Source organism: Macaca thibetana, chromosome 1, assembly GCF_024542745.1.
Source record: "Macaca thibetana thibetana isolate TM-01 chromosome 1, ASM2454274v1, whole genome shotgun sequence".
Classification (NCBI taxonomy): Eukaryota; Metazoa; Chordata; class Mammalia; order Primates; family Cercopithecidae; genus Macaca; species Macaca thibetana.
This window is the reverse complement of record NC_065578.1, coordinates 545192-564529: the sequence shown is the minus strand read 5'-3', so window position 1 is coordinate 564529 and position 19338 is coordinate 545192. Positions and strand designations below refer to the sequence as shown.

The 19338-nt window shown below is 59.9% G+C and overlaps 2 protein-coding genes and 1 long non-coding RNA gene across 5 annotated transcripts in view; 2 read left to right on the top strand and 1 right to left on the bottom strand.

The window, feature by feature from the left end:
* Positions 1-19338, top strand: part of ACAP3 (ArfGAP with coiled-coil, ankyrin repeat and PH domains 3) — a 118944-nt gene that overhangs the window by 43587 nt on the left and 56019 nt on the right. The gene's annotated exons all lie outside the window — the stretch shown is intronic.
* Positions 11798-17731, top strand: MXRA8 (matrix remodeling associated 8). Of its 3 annotated transcripts, none has more exons than XM_050786185.1 (10): positions 11798-12127; positions 13866-13889; positions 14831-15133; positions 15232-15333; positions 15410-15874; positions 16051-16206; positions 16328-16367; positions 16454-16530; positions 16631-16711; positions 16924-17731. In XM_050786185.1, the coding sequence occupies exons 1-10, from the start codon at positions 12079-12081 to the stop codon at positions 16947-16949; spliced, it is 1323 nt and encodes a 440-aa protein (XP_050642142.1). In that variant the 5' UTR covers positions 11798-12078; the 3' UTR covers positions 16950-17731. The 3 variants fall into 3 exon arrangements, with proteins under 3 accessions (XP_050642142.1, XP_050642152.1, XP_050642133.1); XM_050786195.1 differs by having other exon boundaries at positions 15410-15880; positions 17385-17731; XM_050786176.1 differs by having other exon boundaries at positions 15410-15880.
* LOC126952362 (uncharacterized) lies at positions 17918-19043 on the bottom strand. Its single transcript, XR_007724865.1, has 2 exons — positions 18645-19043; positions 17918-18613 (listed from the first exon to the last, which is right to left on the bottom strand). It is a non-coding gene; the product is annotated as an uncharacterized LOC126952362 (long non-coding RNA).

Below are 19338 nucleotides of genomic sequence, written 5' to 3'. Positions count from 1 at the left end.
GGGTTGCTGTTGAGATAAACTCATTTTGAGTTATTAGCCTTTGTCAATGACATTTTTTTTCTCCATTGAGGAATTTTTTTTTTGAGACGGAGTCTTGCTCTGTCGCCCAGGCTGGAGTGCAGTGGTGCAATCTCAGCTCACTGCAGCCTTCACCTCCCGGGTTCACACGATTCTCCTGCCTCAGCCTCCTGAGTGACTGGGACTACAGGCGCTCGCCAGCACACCCGGCTAATTTCTGTATTTTTAGTAGAGACGGGGTTTCATCAGGTTGGCCGGGCTGGTCTGAAACTCCTGACCTCAAATAGTCCACTCACCTCGGCCTCCCGAAGTGCTGGGATGACAGGCGTGAGCCCCCGCGTCTGGCCTAGAGGCTTCTTTTTCAGTGACTGTTTTGAAAGTTCATAGTGATGTACTTCAGGGTGGATCTGTTTTCGTCTCCCAGCAGCCCTCCCCTATGTGGAGAATCATCACTTCACTTCAGGAACATTTTCTCTTGGGTTATTTTGTTGTGATTTCCTCCCCTCTATTTCTTCAGTTTTTCTGAAGCTTCTGTTCTATGAATTATTTTCTGTCTCCTATCAACATTTGACAGAAATGTTCATAGAAATGTTTAATAGAGGCCGGGCGTGGTGGCTCACGCCTGTGATCCCAGCACTTTGGGAGGCTGAGGTGGGCGGATCACGAAGTCAGGAGTTCAAGACCAGCCAGGCCAACATGGTAAACCCCATCTCTACTAAAGATTCAAAATTAGCTGGGCTTGGTGGCAGGTGCCTGTAATCCCAGCTACTCAGGAGGCTGAGGCAGGAGAATCGCTTGAAACCAAAAGGCTGATGTTGCAATGAGCCAAGATCGCACCACTGCATTTTGGCCTGGGTGACAGAGCGAGACTTCATCTAAAATATATATATATACACACACACACATATATACACATATACATACACATATATACACACACATACATATATATGTATATAAGTTAGCCAGATGTGGCGGTGCACGCCTGTAATCCCTGCTACTCAACTAGTGGGGAGGCTGAGGCAGGAGAATTGCTTGAGCCTGGGAGGTGGAGGTTGCAGTGAGCCGAGATTGTGCCACTGCACTCCAGCCTGGGCGACCGAGCAAGCCTCCGTCTAAACCAAACAAAGAAACAATCAAAAAAACAAAAGGAGAATCTTTCTGCTCCCTCACCTTCCACTGTTGCTGACTGTGTTATCCGGAGCTGACCAGCATTGCCAGCAAGGGTGGCATCTACTTTCTCTTTCGCTGACCCAAGGCCCCTCCAACAAACTGCAGGTAGCAATGGGCCTCAGTACCCAGGGGCGTATCTGGGATTTCTGACTGTCAGTGCCGCAGGACACTGGATCAGCGGCGTGTGACCACGCCAGCACCTGCCAGTCAGTCCCAGGAGACCGAATCAGGGCCTGGGGCTCCCTTGCACCAGAAGCAGATGACCTGTGAGCGCATTCCCCAGCAGATGCTGGCCTGGAGAAACTGTTCCGATTGAGAACTAGTGAGCACGACAAGCAAACAAACTTGTTTTCCCTCAACCCTCAATTAGGCAAGAGCCACAGGCTGCAATGAAGTATTCTTTTTTTTGTTTTTTTTGAAATGGAGTCTCACTCTGTTGCCCAGGCTGGAGTGCAGTGGCACGATCTCGGCTTACCACAACCTCCGCCTCCCGAGTTCAAACGATTCTCCTGCCTCAGCCTCCCGAGTAGCTGGGACTACAGATATGTGCCACCATGCCCAGCTAATTTATTTATTTATTTTTCAGACAGTCTCGCTCTGTCGCCCAGGCTGGAGTGCAGTGGCACGATCTTGGCTCACTGCCAGCTCCGCCTCCCGGGTTCACGCCATTCTCCTGCTTCAGCCTCCCGAGTAGCTGGGACTACAGGCGCCCGCCACCACACCTGGCTAATTTTTTGTATTTTTAGTGGAGACGGGGTTTCACTATGTTGGCCAGGATGGTCCTGAACTCCTGACCTCATGATCCGCCCACCTTGGCGAAGTATTCTTTAAATGGTATTGCTGAGCCGGGAGTGGTGGCTCACACCTGTAATCCCAGCACTTTGGGAGGCGGAGGTGGGCAGATCACATGAGGTGAGGAGTTTGAGACCGGCCTGGGCAACATGATGAAACCCCATCTCTACTAAACATACAAAAATTAGGCCAGGTGCAATGATGGCTCACGCCTGTAATCCCAGCACTTAAAGAGGCCGAGGTGGGTGGATCACCTCAGGTCAGGAGATTGAGACCATCCTGGCTAACACGGTGAAACCCCGTCTCTACTAAAAATACAAAAATTAGCCGGGCGTGGTGGTGGGCGCTGGTAGTCCCAGCTACTCGGGAGGCTGAGGCAGGAGAATTGCTTGAACCTGGGAGGCGGAGGTTCCAGTGAGCCGAGATCGCGCCACCGCACTCCAGCCTGGTTCCAGAGTGAGACTCTGTCTCAAAAAAAAAAAAGGAAAATCTTAATATATATGTAAAGCCAGAGAATCTTCAGGGGAAGTGAGATTCTGCAGGAAGTAATGAGCGGTTTCCCTGGACTCATCCACAGAGCCGCTCAGGGCAGGGCATCAGAGGGGAGCTGCCATGTCATGCCCAGCTTTCCCACGAGTTTGGTCTGCAGCAGGCCGGGTCGGAAGACGGAAACCACAGGGGAGGTGTGGCCGTGCGGTTCAGGTCCATTCCCACCCCTGGGTAGCAGAGAAGTGCGTCGGTTTGCTCAGGGTGCAGCTGGTCTGCATTCTGGACAAGCAATGGGCCACCTCCTATCAGGCGTGGGGCACAGCGGCAACAGAGGTGGCCTGGGCATAGGCTGGGGCGGGCCCTCCAGGTTCCCTGCACAGGCAGTCAGGGCGTGGGTCTCCGTGTTGAGGGAGCAGGGAAAGCTCACTGCAGGCCTCAGGGTGGCCCAGGGACCGGGAGCTGTGGGCACGTGGCTGGGGCCAAGCTCACACCCGCTGACCCAAGGGCACTGCCAGAAACAGCAGAAACCCTCCTCCTGCAGCGCCCCCAGCGCCCCCTGCTGGCAGAACTCAGCCTCGCTGGGTTACAAAGGAGCCCTTCGGAGCCCCTCCAGGACTGGAGGCTCTGGAGCCGCGAGTGGCAATAACTAGACAAATGAGGCGCAGATCCACGCAGACGGGGATCAGTACACACCGGATCGCTTTTCTTTTCTTTTCTGAGACGGTCTGGCTCTGTCGCCCAGGCTGGAGTAAAGCGATGCCATCACGACTCGTCCTCCCTTCCCAGGCTCAGGCCATCCTCTCACCTCAGCCTTTCTTAGCTGGGATCACAGGTGTGCGCCACTACAGCTGGCCTAATTTTTTTTCTTTTCTTTTTTTTTTGAGACGGAGTCTCGCTCTGTCGCCCGGGCTGGGGTGCAGTGGCCGGATCTCAGCTCACTGCAAGCTCCGCCTCCCGGGTTCCCGCCATTCTCCTGCCTCAGCCTCCCGAGTCGCTGGGACTACAGGCGCCGCCACCTCGCCCGGTTAGTTTTTTGTATTTTTTTAGTAGAGTCGGGGTTTCACCGTGTTAGCCAGGATGGTCTCGACCTCCTGACCTGGGATTACAGGCATGAGCCACCATGCCTGGCCACCTGGCCTAATTTTTATTTTTATTTTATTTTTATTTTTTTATTTTTTATTTTTTTTGAGACGGAGTCTCGCTCTGTCGCCCGGGCTGGAGTGCAGTGGCCGGATCTCAGCTCACTGCAAGCTCCGCCTCCCGGGTTCACGCCATTCTCCTGCCTCAGCCTCCCGAGTAGCTGGGACTACAGGTACCCACCACCTCGCCCGGCTAGTTTTTTGTATTTTTTTAGTAGAGTCGGGGTTTCACCGTGTTAGCCAGGATGCTCTAGATCTCCTGACATCGTGATCCGCCCGTCTCGGCCTCCCAAAGTGCTGGGATTATAGGCCTGAGCCACCGCGCCCGGCCCTTTATTTTTTATTTTTTTTAGACGAAGTCTTGCTCTGTCGCCCAGACTGGAGTGCGGTGGTGCATTCTCAGCTCACTGCAAGCTCCGCCTCCTGGGTTCAGCCAATTCTCCTGCCTCAGCCTCGAGAGTAGCTGGGACTACAGGCATGCGCCGCCATGCCCAGCTAATTTTTTATTTTTATTTATTTATTTATTTTTTGAGACGGAGTTTCGCTCTTGTTACCCAGGCTGTAGTGCAATGGCACAATGTCGGCTCACTGCAACCTCCGCCTCCCGTGTTCGAGCGATTCTCCTGCCTCAGCCTTCCTGAGTAGCTGGGATTACAGGCACACACCATCATGCTCAGCTAATTTTGTATTTTTAGTAGAGACGGGGTTTCTCCATGTTGGTCAGGCTGGTCTCGAACTCCCGACCTCAGGTGATCTGCCCACCTCAGCCTCCCAAAGTGGTGGGATTACAGGCGTGAGCCACCGGGCCCAGCCTTATTTTTATTTTTTATTTTGTTTTTGAGACGGAGTTTCACTCTTGTTGCCCAGGCTGGAGTGCAATGCCACAATCTTGGCTCACCTCAACCTCCACCTCCCAGGTTCAAGTGATTCTCCTGCCTCAGCCTCCCAAGTAGCTGGGATTACAGATGTGCACCACCATGCCTGGCTAATTTTTGTACTTTTAGTAGAGACGGGATTTCTCCATGTTGGTCAGGCTGGTCTCGAACTCTTGACCTCAGGTGATCCACCCCCACTCAGCCTCCCAAAGTGCTGGGATTACAGGTGTGAGCCACCGCGCCTGGTCTTTTTTTTTTTTTTTTTTTTTTGACATGGAGTCTCGCTCTGTCACTAGGCTGGAGTGCAGTGGTGTGATCTCGGCTCACTGCAACCTCCACCTCCCAGGTTCAAGCGATTATCCTGCCTCAGTCTTCTGAGTAGCTGGGATTACAGCTGTGTGCCACCATCCCCGGCTAATTTTTGTATTTTTAGTCGAGATGGGGTTTCACCATGTTGGCCAGACTGGTCTCGAACTCCCCACCTCAGGTGATCCCCCCCACCTCGGCCTCCCAAAATGCTGGGATTACACGGGTGAACCTGGCCCTATTTTTTTATTTTTGACTGGGTCTTGCTATATTGTCCTGGCTGACCTCCAAATCCTGGGCTTAAGCGAGCCTCGTGCCTCCACCTCCCAAAGTGCTGGGATTATAGGAGGGAGCCACCGTGCCCGGCCATTTTTTCTATCGTAATTCGTACATCAAATCTGTAATTATAACCATGCTGGAAATGTCACACGTGACAGCCGACCTCCCTTGGTGAGGAGGGAGAAGTCAGGATGTGCGTCCCACGTGGAAGCCGTGGCTTGGCCCTCGCCTGAGGCTACTGTGACAGCTGCCCGACGATGCGCCCAGCCGAGAACGGAGCTGGATGCAGAATCCCGTAGGTGGAGTTTGGCCTTGCAGGTGGAGGCACCAGTTACCTGCCAGGTAACTCTGGCAGCAAACTCAGGGTTCTTTGTTCCTGATTTTAAAATTGATGAGGTCGGGCGCGGTGGCTCACACCTCTAATCCCAGAACTTTGGGAGGCCGAGGTGGGTGGATCACAAGGTCAGCAGTTCGAGACCAGCCTGGCCAACACGGTGAAACCCCGTCTGTACTAAAAATACAAAAATTCGATGGGCGCAGTGGCTCACTCCTGTAATCCCAGCACTTTGGGAGGCTGAGGCGGGTGGATCGCAAGGTCAGGAGTTCGAGATCAGCCTGACCAACGTGATGAAACTCTGTCTCTACCAAAAATACAAAAATTAGACAGGTGTGGTGGTGCATGCCTGTAATCCCAGCTACTCTGGAGGCTGAAGCAGGAGAATTGCTTGAACCCGGGACGTGGCGATTGCAGTGAGTCAAGATCGCGCCACTGCACTCCAGCCTGGGTGACAGAGCGAGACTTCATCTCAAAAAGAAAAAAAAAGGCCGGGCGCGGTGGCTCACGCCTGTAATCCCAGCACTTTGGGAGGCCGAGGCAGGCGGATCACAAGGTCAGGAGATGGAGACCACAGTGAAACCCTGTCTCTACTAAAAATACAAAAAAATTAGCTGGGCACGGTGGTGGGCGCCTGTAGTCCCAGCTACTCAGGAGGCTGAGGCAGGAGAATGGCGTGAACCCGGGAGGCAGAGCTTGCAGTGAGCCGAGATCACGCCACTGCACTCCAGCCTGGGCGACAGAGCGAGACTCCGTCTCAAAAAAAAAAAAAAAAAAAAGCCAGGCGCGGTGGCTCACGCCTGTAATCCCAGCACTTTGGGATGCCAAGGCGGGTGGATCACGAGGTCAGGAGATTGAGACCATCCTGGCTAACATGGTGAAACCCCGTCTCTATTTAAAAAAATACAAAAAATTAGCCAGGTATAGTGGTGGGCGCCTGTAGTCCCAGCTACTCAGGAGCTGAGGCAGGAGAATGGTATGAACTCGGGAGGCAGAGCTTGCAGTGAACTGAGATTGCGCCACTGCACTCCAGCCTGGGTGACAGAGCGAGACTCCGTCTCAAAAAAAAAAAAAAAATAGCTAGGCCTGGTGGCAGGCACCTGTAATCCCAGCTACTCGGGAGACTGGCACCTGTAATCCCAGCTACTCGGGAGGCTGAAGCAGGAGAATCGCTTGAAACTGGAAGGCAGAGGTTGCAGTGAGCTGAGATCATGCCACTGTACTCCATCCAGCCAGAGCAAAAGAACAAAACTCTGTCTCCAAAAAAAAAAAAAAAAATTGATGAATCTCTCCTGTAATCCCATTGCTTTGAGAGGCCGAGGATCGCTTGTGGCCAGGGATTGGAGTCTGCAGTGAGCCAAGATGTTTGCATTGCACCACTGCCCCTCAGCCTGGGCGACACGGCGAGACCCTGTCCTTTTGTTTTGTTTAGTGTTTTTGAGATGGAGTCTCGCTCTGTGGCCCAGGCTGGAGTGCAATGGCGCAATCTCAGCTCACTGCAACCTCCGCCTCCCAGGTTCAAGCAGTTCTTCTGCCTCATCTTCCGGAGTAGCTGGGACTACAGGTGCCCGTCACCACGCCCAGCTAATTTTTGTATTTTTAGTAGAGATGGGGTTTCACTCCTTTTTATTTTTTATTTTTTTGAGATGGAGTCTCACTCTGTTTCCCAGGCTGGAGTGCAATGGCATGATCTCGACTCGCTGCAACCTCCACCTCCCGGGTTCAAGTAATTCTCTTGCCTCAGCCTCCCAAGTAGCTGGGATTACAGGCGCCCACCACCACGCCTGGCTAATTTTTTGTATTTTTAGTAGAGACAGGGTTTCACTATGTTGACCAGGACCGTCTTGAACTCCTGACCTCAGGTGATCCGCCCACCTCAGCCTCCCAAAGTGCTGGGATTACAGGCATGAACCACCTTTCCTGGCTTAGATTCTGTGGCTTTAAAAAAAAAAAAAATTACAGAAGGTGGCCCTGGGGCCTAAGGTTGTGATTCTGGGGTGATGTGTGTGTACCAGGCAGCCGGTCCCACTGCATTTGCATGTTTAGAACAAGCCAGATACTACTCGAGAGGAGGCAGATGGTTTGTGAAATGTTTCTGTAATAGGCCGGGCGCGGTGGCTCAAGCCTGTAATCCCAGCACTTTGGGAGGCCGAGACGGGCGGATCACGAGGCCAGGAGATCGAGACTATCCTGGCTAACACGGTGAAACCCCGTCTCTACTAAAAAACACAAAAAAACTAGCCGGGCGAGGTGGCGGCGCCTGTAGTCCCAGCTACTCGGGAGGCTGAGGCAGGAGAATGGCGTGAACCCGGGAGGCGGAGCTTGCAGTGAGCTGAGATCCTGCCACTGCACTCCAGCCTGGGCGACAGAGCGAGACTCCGTCTCAAAAAAAAAAAAAAAAAAAAAAAAAAGAAATGTTTCTGTATTTTCAAATCTTCTTGTCTGTAGTTTTGAATCACAATGCCTCAGTGCAACAATTATCCTTCAGTCCGTCTCAGTAGTGGTCTGTCTCTGTTGTCCAGCAGGAGGAGACGGTGGTGGTGGAGGGCGGCTCTCCTCTTCCGGGCCTTCCCACAAGGGATCTGGGATCCACAGACAGCCGTGCCTCCCGGGGCCGCAGGAGGAGGGACCAACACACATGCCGGCGATGGCTGCCCAGGATACTGGTCAGGATCAGCAGGAAAACAGTCAGCCAGGGACGTGGCCGGGAACAGTCGCCACAAGTGGCTATAAGGGATTAACACATTTTCTTTTGTTTTTGATAAACAAGTTTATTTGTAAATTTAGTCATCATACATAACTAACCAAACCTTCAATATATTTTGAGACCCCCTTGGCAGGCTGTCTCCATAAAAGTGACTTTCCCAGGAGAGTGACCAGATGTGATTGGCCAACACCATCTTAGCCCGCAGGGGTTCCTGGCGAAGGAGCCTCACGTCCCTCCCCAGAGTTTTCAGAATCCAAAGGCCGTAGGAGAAAGAACGCTGGTGGTGCTTCCTCTTAGAGGGGAGAATCTCGGCCTGGGTAGGAGACCCAGCCCCACGCCGGGAAGTCGCGCCAATGCTTCCAGTGTGCGTGGCCGGTGTGGCGGCGGAGAATATGGTTTGTCCTGGAGCCTGACCCTGTCTGTGTTGGTGTCAGCAGTGGCCCCCCCCAACATACACACACAGGGTCCCTGGCATCCCAAGACCGCTCCCGGCAGCCCCGCCGCTGGCTGTGCCTGGAAGCCGCGTCCTCAGGCCTCGCCCGGCATTTGCTGACACAGAGGTTGCGTCCTTGGGTCCGTCCGTCCTCACCCCTCCAGCCTCGGTGCACCCCACCCTGTCTCATTCCCTCCACCACACTCAGCATAGTCCAGGAGGCTGGGGTCCAAGAGGGCCACGGCCGGCGCCCGGCTTTGTGCTGAGTCCCCAGTGCCCAGCAAGCCTGGTGCCCAGGAGGTGCTCAGCAAACGCTTCGGAACGACGGGAAGTGGGACTCTTCACCCATCAGTGATCCACTGCACAGCCACAGGTCCATGTCTGTGTCTTTCCGTGTGTGTCTGTGTGTCTGTTTCTGTGTGTGGACCCGTGTGTGTGTCTCCGTGCATCTCTGTGTCTCCGTGTGTCTCCATGTGTGTCTCCGTGTATCTCCATGTGTGTCTCCGTGTGTGTCTCCGTGTGTGTCTCCGTGTGTGTCTCCGTGCATCTCTGTGTCTCCATGTGTCTCCATGTGTGTCTCCGTGTATCTCCGTGTGTATCCATGTGTGTCTCCACGTGTGTCTCCGTGTATCTGTGTGTGTCTCTATCTCTGTGTGTCTCCCTGTGTGTCTCCGTGTGTCTCCGTGTGTCTCTACGTGTGTCTCTGTGTGTGTCTCCGTGTGTCTGTGTGTGTCTCCGTGTGTGTGTGTGTCTCCGTGTGTGTGTGTGTCTCTGTGTGTGTCTCGTGTGTGTCTCCGTGTGTGTGTGTGTCTCTGTGTGTGTCTCCGTGTGTGTGTGTGTCTCTGTGTCTCCGTGTGTCTCCACGTGTCTCCGTGTGTCTCCGTGTGTCTGTGTGTCTCCGTGTGTCTGTGTGTCTCCGTGTGTCTGTGTGTGTCTCTGTGTGTGTGTGTGTCTCCGTGTGTCTGTGTGTGTCTCCGTGTGTGTGTGTGTCTCCGTGTGTGTGTGTGTGTCTGTGTGTGTGTGTGTGTGTGTCTCCGTGTGTGTGTGTCTCTGTGTGTGTCTCCGTGTGTCTGTGTGTGTCTCTGTGTGTGTGTGTGTCTGTGTGTGCTCCGTGTGTGTCTCTGTGTGTGTCTGTGTGCGCATGCTCATGGGAGTGAACACGGGCTTGGCTGTGCTGCTTGTGGCTCTGAGCGCCGGTGGTTTTTCTTCCCGATGAGCCGGGCTGCCTGGAATGTCCGAGTCACCGGGAATGGAGCCAAGATCAGGTCCTCAGTGCGGGCAGCAGGGCCAGCTGACCCCTCTCGCTCCACCCCAGCCCCGGAGGGGGGGCCCGGAGGAGGGTCCAGGGCGCTGGTTTGACTGGGGGGTTAGCCAGAGCACGGTGATGCCAGTGGCTTTGTTTTGTCCTGGTTTGTCCTCTTCCCTGGAGGGAGAAAAACGCCAGGCCAGGCTGGGAATTAAGTCACACACCCACGGCGCTGCAGAACCCCCACCCCGCCCCCCAGCGAGCAGAGGCTCCGCAGTCCCGGCCCAGGAAGGGGCAGGAGGGGCACAGGTCAGTGGCCCTGGGAGGAGCAGGTGACCTGGTCACTGCCGGGCCTGCTCTCCTCCGTGGCTATTTCCTGCTGAGGGCCGGACAGGGAGGGGCAGGGAAGGGGCCTGGTGGCCTCTTCGGCCTTTTGCTCCTTGCCCAGGGTCCCGAGGGGGGGGTCAGCTGCCCCCAGGTGGTCCTGTCAGAGGTCAGGGCCCTCTCAGACGACAGCCTCTGGCCTGCATCTCAGCTGGCTGGGCTCCCGAAAGTGTGGCTGGAGACCACTGCCCGGAGAGGGACGGCCCCGCAGAGTGTGGCGAACCCTGGCCTGAGGCCGCAGTGTGGACCAGGCGCCCCTCTCAGTCCTCCCAGACCAAAGGGCCAACCCTGCCCCCCATCAAACTGCTGTCCTCCTCCCTCCACGGGGACAGAGGGACGACCGGGGAGAGTGACGGAAGAAGCCAGAGAAGGAGACAGAGACGGCAGAGGCCAAGGCCCCAGGGTGTGCGATGGAGACAGACATGGGCGGGCGGGCAGCTGCCAGCACTAATGCAAACCAGTTGGAAAAACAGGAGGAGAGGCCAGCAGAGGCCTCGGGGCCAGCCAGGTGGGGCTTGTTTTTCCAGAATGAAAGGCCCAGGGAGCGAGTGGGGGTGGTGGGATGTGTTCAGCCCTGAAGCCGGTTTGGAAAGGCGCCTCCCGGGCCAGGACCCTGCTGAGGAAACGGTCGGACCTCGCCGGGCTGGGGTGCGGGTCTTGCATCCTTATGTTGGTCCCGAGTCCTGCCCGTTGCCCCTCACACCCTCTCACTGCAGCAGCAGAGCCCCCTCCCCTTGCCCTGAGACCACGACTCTGATTGGGACTGGGCTTCCCACTGTCTGAGGACTTGGGGACCAGAGCAGGGTTCAGGGTTAAGCCCCCCCAACCCGGGGCCTCCGAGGCCTGTAAGGAGAGCTCACTCCAAGTGGGCGTGCTGAACTATGCTCTGAGGATTTCTTGTGGTTGTGGTGGTTCAGATTTTTTTTTTCTTGAGGTTTGCTTAATTAGAAGGAGTTGGGTTTGGTACACAGTGCAGGCTCTGTTATTTCGCATTTGTTTATGTGACTTTTTAAGTTTTCCCAGAGTTTCAAATTTGTGCCTTCCGTGGTGGGGATCCCACTCTCCCCTTCCTCCAGGAGCCCTGTAACCCGGCACCTAGTTTCAGGGACACCAGGCTGCGCCCTTAAAGGTGGGCAGCCTCAGAGGATGGGGCCAGCAGGGGAGAGGTCTGCTCACCCCCAGGCCTCCCAGTGCTCAGGGCCCCCCCTCCCTGGCTGACTGTCCAGGTTATAAAGGGGACTACTGACCCGCAGCATCCATCATCCTGTCTTAAGAGGGCCCACCGTGCCCCCCAGAGGAGACGGGAACCAAGGTCACGCACAGCCAAGGGTTGGAGCTGGAAGGGCCATCTGGTCTGAAGAAGGGTACCAGGGTGCACAGTGGGTGGGGACAGTCTCAGCGCTGGGAGGCCTTTCTGGGGCCTGGAACAGGCTGAGGGGAAGACCCTGCTCCGAGGTGACTCACGTGGGGGGAGGCCAGAGGTGGGGCCAAGGGGCCACTCACCCAACAGTCCCAACCCCGCACCACAGGCCTGGAAGGCTCCCAGATGTCCCCGCACCACAGGCCCGGAAGGCTCCCAGCTGTGAGACACGCTCATGTGGTCTCAGGCGCCCACGCCCTCGGACCCTCTTGTCCCTCCAAGGGTGGGGTCACTACCCCCTCCCCAGGCCTGACCGTGAGGGGCTGGGCCTCTGCTCCCACACTGCCCCTCCCCAGCGGGCCAGCGAGGATGGGGGAGGCCAAGGGGCCCGGGAGGAGCCAGAGGGGGCGGTCCCCAGACTGTAGACAGGCCCAGGGCTCCGTGATGTCACTGCGGGTGCTAAGGAGGGGGAAGGGGGTAGGGCTGTTTTTCTGGAGAGAGACTTAGAGCCGAGTGGGACAAAGCCTGGGCTGGGCGGGGGCCATGGCGCTGCCATCCCGAATCCTGCTGTGGAAACTCGCGCTTCTGCAGAGTGAGCGTGGGGCCCCGGGAGGCGAGGAGGGGGCAGCACGTGGGGCTACGCGAGTCCGTTTCGGACAAAACCGCCCGTCTGCGCTTGGGCCAGGAGGGGTGGGAAGGCCCCACCAGGGAAGAGGATGGGTCTGGGGGATCTCGGGACAGCTGCTTGCTGGAGGGTGCGATGTCTTCAGTGAGACCTTGGCCAGCCTCCCCTCGCTGGGGAGCTGGAGGCCAGAGGGCCGAGAGGGCTGGGGGCCCAGGCAGGGTGGCGTCTCCATCAGGGCCCTTCCTGCACCCCCTCTTGCTGGGGCTCCGTTTAGGGAGTGGGTCAGTGATGGGGGGGGACCTGAGAACTGTGGGATCTGTTCCAGCCCCCGCTCCCAGGCCTGGGCTGGCCTGCTGACCAGGCACATTCCTCTGGGAAGCTCCCAGGCTCTCAGCCACATCTCTAGGGCAGTTTTCATGTAGGATCTACGGGAGCGAGAGCAGCCCCCAGTGATCAAGAGACACAGGATGGAAACACAGTTTTGATCACCCACAGGCCCTGGGGTGCACAGAGTGCCGTGAGGCCAGGGAAAGTGGAGAGAGACGGGGACCCCCAGGCCAACCCTTTACTGGGACCAGGGCGTTCTACATACAGGTTTCCCTCAGGAATTTTTTTTTGGACGGAGTTTCTCTCTCGCCAAGGAGGCTGGAGTGCAGTGGCGTGATCTTGTCTCACTGCAACCTCCACGTCCCAGGTTCAAGTGATTTTCTCTCCTCAGCCTCCCAAGTAGCTGTGACTATAGGTGCCCACCACCACCACGCCTGGCCAGTTTTTGTATTTTTAGTAGAGACAGGGTTTCATCATGTTGGCCAGGCTGGTGGTGAACTCCTGACCTCAGGTGATCCAGCTGCCTCCGCCTCCCAAAGTGCTGGGATTACAGGCGTGAGCCACTGTGCCTGGCGAGGGAGTTTTAACTGGTAGGTTTAAGGCATGCGGCGCGAGCCCCGTGGGGCCATGCTAACTGTACGGGGTCTCTGCGGTGTGGCTGCACATTCCATGTGGGGCGTGGAGTCCGTGGGGACATGGGGGGTCACCAGGGGACACCGTGTAGGGGGGGCGTCTGGGTGGATCAGCTCGAGGAAAGGGGATGTGAACTGGAAACTGTCCCAGGTGACAGCCCGGCTTCCAATCAGAGGAAGTCCAGCCTAGACTCAGTGGATGCTGAGGCAGCTTAAAATGCTGGAGTTCCCTGCAAGCAGGAACGCCGGCCTGCGGGGTGACGGCCGGGGTCACGGCCCACGTTCAGCCTTCAGGCCTCTGCCCTGTGGAAGCACCGCAGGGGCTGCACTGAGCCTTAGGTGTGGTGTGGGGTCCCCAGAGTCTGAGGCTCCAAGGACCCCTGGGGGCTGGGGCACAGCCCTGGAGGGAGTGTGGGGGATCCCGCAGACCCAGCCTCGTTGGTGCTCTGGGTGACGTGGCTGCAGCCAGGTGGAGTGGCCCCGGTGACAAGCACACACCCCAGAACTGGCTGGCTTGGGGCCTGGCCCTGGCCTACACCCATGCCCTGGCTTCCCCACTCCCCAAGGGCAGGTGCCGTTCACAGCCCAGCAGGGTGGCAGGGAGGGCTATGCGGGGCTGTGTAGAGAGGCACCCTCCCGGCACCGAAATTGGTCTCACAGCACCCACTTTGTCTGGGACTACAGGAGGGACTATGGGGGCCAAGTGGGGCTGTGGGTGGCCTCACAGCTCACTCCTCTCATTCCAGGCTCTGCCGTCCTTCTGCACTCAGGTAAGTGACCCTGGCCCCAGCTGTCCATCCCCCCTCCCCCTCAGCCCCTCCTGTCTTGCCAGGCCTGCCCTGAGGGGTCCTCAGCCCTTCCCTCCCTCACTAACCCCCCTCCCCCACAGGGCCCTGGGGCCGACCCCTGCCCCACAGATGCCCCCTTCGCCACCAGGGACCTCCAGGGCCCTCCCCCTCCCCCACTGACTGTCCTTCCCCAACAAGGGCCCTCAGGGACCTGCCCCACTCCCACTGAGTTCCCTATCCTACCATGGCCCTCAGGACCCACCACTCCCCCATGAACTCCCCCTCCCCAACCAGGGCCCTCAAGGGACCACCCCTCCCCCAATGATTCCCCTTTTGCCACATGGGTTCTTGGGGGTATACCCCTCCCCCATGACGGGGCTCCGGGGCCCACACACCCCACAGATGCCCCCTCCCCCACCAGGGTCCCAGGGACCCTCCACTCCCCCACTCACTCCCCCACCCCCACCAGGGCCCTCGGGGGGCCGCCCCTCCCCCCTGCCCCACTCCCACTGAGTCCCCTATCCTACCATGGCCCTCGGGACCCACCGCTCCCCCATGAACTCCCCCTCCCCAGCCAGGGCCCTCAGGGGGCCGCCCCTCCCCCAATGATTCCCCTTCCCCCACATGGGCCCTTGGGGGCATGCACCCTCCACCACGAGGGGCCTCGGGGCCTAGGGACCCTCCCCTCCCCCACTGACTCCCTCTCCCCCGTCAGGGCCCTCAGGGTCCGCCCCTCCCCCACCGACATCCCTCCCCCACTGACTCCTCCTCCCCCATCAGGACTCCCAGGGTCCGCCCCTCACCCAGATTCCCCCTCCCCCATCAGAACCCTCGGGTGCCCTCCCCTCCCCCAATGACTCACCTTCCCCCACCAGGGCCCTCGGGGGCCTGCCCCTCCCCCACGGACTCCCCTCCCCCACCAGGGTCCTCAGTGCCCGCCGCCGATGGCAGCTCCGTGGTGTCCGAGTCCGCGGTGAGCTGGGCGGCGGGCGCCCGGGCGGTGCTGCGCTGCCAGAGCCCGCGCATGGTGTGGACCCAGGACCGGCTGCACGACCGCCAGCGCGTGCTCCACTGGGACCTGCGCGGCCCCGGGGGCGGCCCTGCGCGGCGCCTGCTGGACTTGTACTCGGCGGGCGAGCAGCGCGTGTACGAGGCGCGGGACCGAGGTCGCCTGGAGCTCTCGGCGTCAGCCTTCGACGACGGCAACTTCTCGCTGCTCATCCGCGGTGCGGGGGCCGGGGCCGCGGGGTCGGGGCAGGGGGGCCGGGGCCGCGGGGTCGAGGGCACCGCGAGGCTCACGCGCGGCTTCCTCCTGGGTGTGCAGCGGTGGAGGAGACGGACGCGGGGCTGTACACCTGCAATCTGCACCACCACTACTGCCACCTCTACGAGAGCCTGGCCGTCCGCCTGGAGGTCACCGACGGCCGTGAGTGCGCCCCCCCAACCCCCGTCCCCCGCCCCCCGCCTGGGCCCGCGCGCCGCTGACCGCGCCCCCTCCGCAGCCCCGGCCACCCCCGCCTACTGGGACGGCGAGAAGGAGGTGTTGGCGGTGGCGCGCGGCGCGCCCGCGCTCCTGACTTGCGTGAACCGCGGGCACATGTGGACCGACCGGCACGTGGAGGAGGCGCAGCAGGTGGTGCACTGGGATCGGCAGCCGCCCGGGGTCCCGCACGACCGCGCGGACCGCCTGCTGGACCTGTACGCGTCGGGCGAGCGCCGCGCCTACGGGCCCCTTTTCCTGCGCGACCGCGTGGCCGTGGGCGCAGACGCCTTTGAGCGCGGTGACTTCTCGCTGCGCATCGAGCCGCTGGAGGCCGCCGACGAGGGCACCTACTCCTGCCACCTGCACCACCACTACTGCGGCCTGCACGAACGCCGCGTCTTCCACCTGACGGTCGCCGAACCCCACGCGGAGCCGCCCCCCCGGGGCTCTCCGGGCAACGGCTCCAGCCACAGCGGCGCCCCAGGTCCAGGTGACGGGCCGCCCCGGGACCCGGGAAAGCGGGAGCCCACCCCACTTGGGGTTGCCCTGCGCCCGCTGTCCCTTGCCGGAGGCCCGCGGAGCCCAGCAGGGGCCGTGGCCCGGGTCGGGGCACAGGCCTTGCTGGTGCCTGACGCCGCTCCCACCCTGCGCCCCCCGCAGACCCCACACTGGCTCGCGGCCACAACGTCATAAACGTCATCGTCCCCGAGAGCCGAGCCCACTTCTTCCAGCAGCTGGGCTACGTGCTGGCCACGCTGCTGCTCTTCATCCTGCTGCTGGTCACCGTCCTCCTGGCCGCCCGCAGGCGCCGCGGAGGTGAGGCTGCCCCGGCAGAGCCAGCGGCCCCAGGAGACTGAGGTGGGCGGGAGGGCGGTCCTCTGGGCTGGGGGACCTGCGGAGGGGGCGGCACTGCCCCCAATGTGAGTCTCCTTCCCAGGCTACGAATACTCGGACCAGAAGTCGGGAAAGTCAAAGGGGTGAGTACCCCCCTCCCAGCCCTCCTGGGGACCAGGACCCCCTCCACCCCGCCCAGCTGTAACCTCCTCCCACTCTCGCCCTCCAGGAAGGATGTGAATTTGGCGGAGTTCGCTGTGGCTGCAGGGGACCAGACACTTTACAGGAGTGAGGACATTCAGCTAGGTGAGGCGGTGCTGGGACACCAAGGCCCTGGGCGGCTCCCAGGTCTGGGCTGGGAAGTGCATCCTGGGAGAGGGTACCTCAGCCTGCTCTCCTCCCACAGATTACAAAAACAACATCTTGAAGGAGAGGGCGGAGCTGGCCCACAGCCCCCTCCCTGCCAAGTACATCGACCTAGACAAAGGTGAGTGGGCTACCTCAGCCCATCTCAGAGCCCTGCCCATCCCCATTCCACCTCATCCGGGACCCCCAAGGGCAGACACCAGCCAGGCCCAGGGCCCCTGCCACCTCAGGCTCCGAAGTCCCTGGGGAGTCCTGCTGGGGGTCTGCCCTGCGTCTCCCACTGTGATGAGGGTGGAGAACAGACGCCGACCCGTTGGCGCCCTTGGCTTCCAGGGTTCCGGAAGGAGTACTGCAAATAGGGGGACCCTGGGCTCCTGGCTGGGCCAGCAGCTGCATCTTTCCTGTCTGTGCCCCTCGGGGCATCTCCTGGTGCTCCCGGGCTCACCCCCTTCCAGCGGCTGGTCCCGCTTTCCTGGAATTTGGTCTGGGCATATGCAGAAGTGGCAGCACAGCCCCCACCCCTTCGGCCTTTGCTCACGGGTGGCCCTGCTCAGCCCAGACACAACCAAAATCCCACTGATGCCCAGCATGCCCTCAGACCCTCCTGGGCTCTGCCCACTGGGGGCTGGAAGACATTCCTGGAAGACACTCCCATCAGAACCTGGCAGCCCCAAAACTGGGGTCAGCCTCAGGGCAGGAGTCCCACTCCTCCTGGGGTGCTGCCCACCGTCGAGAGCTCCCGAGGGCTCCTCCGCGTACCATGCAGGACTCCAGGCACCATCTGTTCTCCCCAGGGACCTGGTGACTTGGTGAATGCCAGCCCTTGCCCCTCTCTGCTGCTTTGGGCCACCTGGGGCTGCACCCCCCGCCGTTTCTCTGCTTCCACCCCTACCCTAGCCTTGCTCTCAGCCACCTTGACAGTCACTGGGCTCCCTGTGACTTCTGACCCTGACACCGCTCCCTTGGACTCTGCCTAGGCTAGAGTCTACGGCTCGGGCCACATTTGGCTTCTGTACTGGCTGAGAACAGGGGAGGGGGTGAAGGTGGCTTGGGGTGGCCTATGGTGCCACTCTCAGCACCCCACATTTGCACCTGCTGGTGGACCTGCCACCATCACAATAAAAGCCCCATCTGATTTTTAGACTTGGCCCAGGTATGCTTCTGAAACTCCATCTCCTAGGGGTGGGCCAGGCACGAGTCTGGGCCTGGGAATCCCCACGTCGTCTTCATCTCCACCTGAAGCCCCTGACATCATCCCATTCCTTGGGCTGAAAGGTCTGGGTCTGGGTCCTCTGGGAGTTGGTGTCCTGGGAAGGGGTCATTTGAGTTAGTTCTGTGTGGCATGCTTCTGGTCGTGGAGGAGTTCATATTCCCTTGATGGCTGACCTGGATGTGGGGAAGGGGGACGTGGCGGTGGCTGAGGACAGAGAGGAGACCGTGGAGCTCTGGGAGAGGCAGACGGATGGCGAGCGGAAGTAGCGGGATACGGGTCAGACACTTGCAAAGGGGGCAGGAGCAAGGAGGCTCCGGCAGAGACAGCCCGGGGCAGCAGGGTGGCTCCAAGAGAGTCCTCGCCAGGCCAGCACGGATCTGGCCCTAGAATCCTTTCCCACTCAGGCATCAGTGCCGGGCACAGGATCTCAGCACAAGTTTGGGTGGTGGGACGAGTGGCGGGATCAGGAAGCCAGTGGCCTGGGCTCCTGGCAGCACAGACCAGCGACTAAGTGCTGCTGCTTGAAGCCGGCATCACCACCCAACCCCATCCTCCTGTCCTCCCAGGAGTGGGGGTGGGAAAGGGTGATGGTTGCCCACAAGGATCCCACAGCAGCACAGGTTGGGAGGAAGGGAGGCTGGTCTGGGGAAGTGTGGCTTGAAAATGGACCCCCTTCTGGCCTCACCATCACTGGACAAGGCTGCTCCTGGCAGGGCCCCAACCAGACCACATAGGCATCAGCACCTGGACTGGCCTCAGGCCTCTGGCTTCCAGCCTCTCTTGAGACGGGCTGGGGTCAGGCCCCTGCACCTGTGTGGTTCCTCCCCTGCTCTGGGGCCACCCGTGTCTAGCCTGGGGAACATGGGTCTGGCCCTCAGGGCAGGTACGGGCTTCCTCCCTCCCTGGGGCCTCCACAGATAGCCCCTCGGGGGTCTTCCTGCCTGGCTTCCGACCTCTGGGGAAAACAAGGGCTGGTGGGAAGGTGGCCCAGGCTCCAGGCAGAGGCTGGCGGCTGAGCTGGCCGGGCTTGGCTGAGCGGACGCCACAGCTCTCCCACTCAGAGCCGGGGTGCAGGTTCAGGACCCCAGGCCCAAGCCGACCGTCAACCACCGGCACCTACACTGATGGGTTTCTCTCTGAGCCGGCGCGGGCATCATCAGGGCCGGATAGATGCGAAAGTCCCAGACTCCTGCCGGCTTCCTGGGGACGGGGCCCAAGGGGCCCCACCGCGCCAGCCCCGTCCAGGCCCCCGCCTCACTCTCCCCATCCTGGGCCGCCCTCTAGTGGCCTCCGCGCTTCCTGCTGGGGTCAGGCTGGGAAGGCCTCCAGCCCCGCGGGCCCCGGAGGAGCGAGCGCGGACGCCCCGCGGCCTCAGGGGAAGGCTCGGAAGTCTCCCCTGCCCTGCGGAGGACCCCAGGACGAACTCCCTCCCGCCGCCGCGCGCTCCGACGCCTCCGTGCACGCCCGCGCCCACGCGCGCCCCGCATCCCCTCGGCCTGCGTCGGACCCCGTGGGACCCGGCAGAGGGCATGCGA

Excerpts from the sequence above, each read along its gene's own strand:
- MXRA8 (XM_050786176.1), top strand. The coding sequence starts at position 12,079 with ATGGCGCTGCCATCCCGAATCCTGCTGTGGAAACTCGCGCTTCTGCAG. Across the intron at positions 13,890-14,830 it reads TGCCGTCCTTCTGCACTCAG|GGTCCTCAGTGCCCGCCGCC; the intron begins GTAAGTGACCCT and ends CTCCCCCACCAG. Across the intron at positions 15,134-15,231 it reads CTTCTCGCTGCTCATCCGCG|CGGTGGAGGAGACGGACGCG; the intron begins GTGCGGGGGCCG and ends CTGGGTGTGCAG.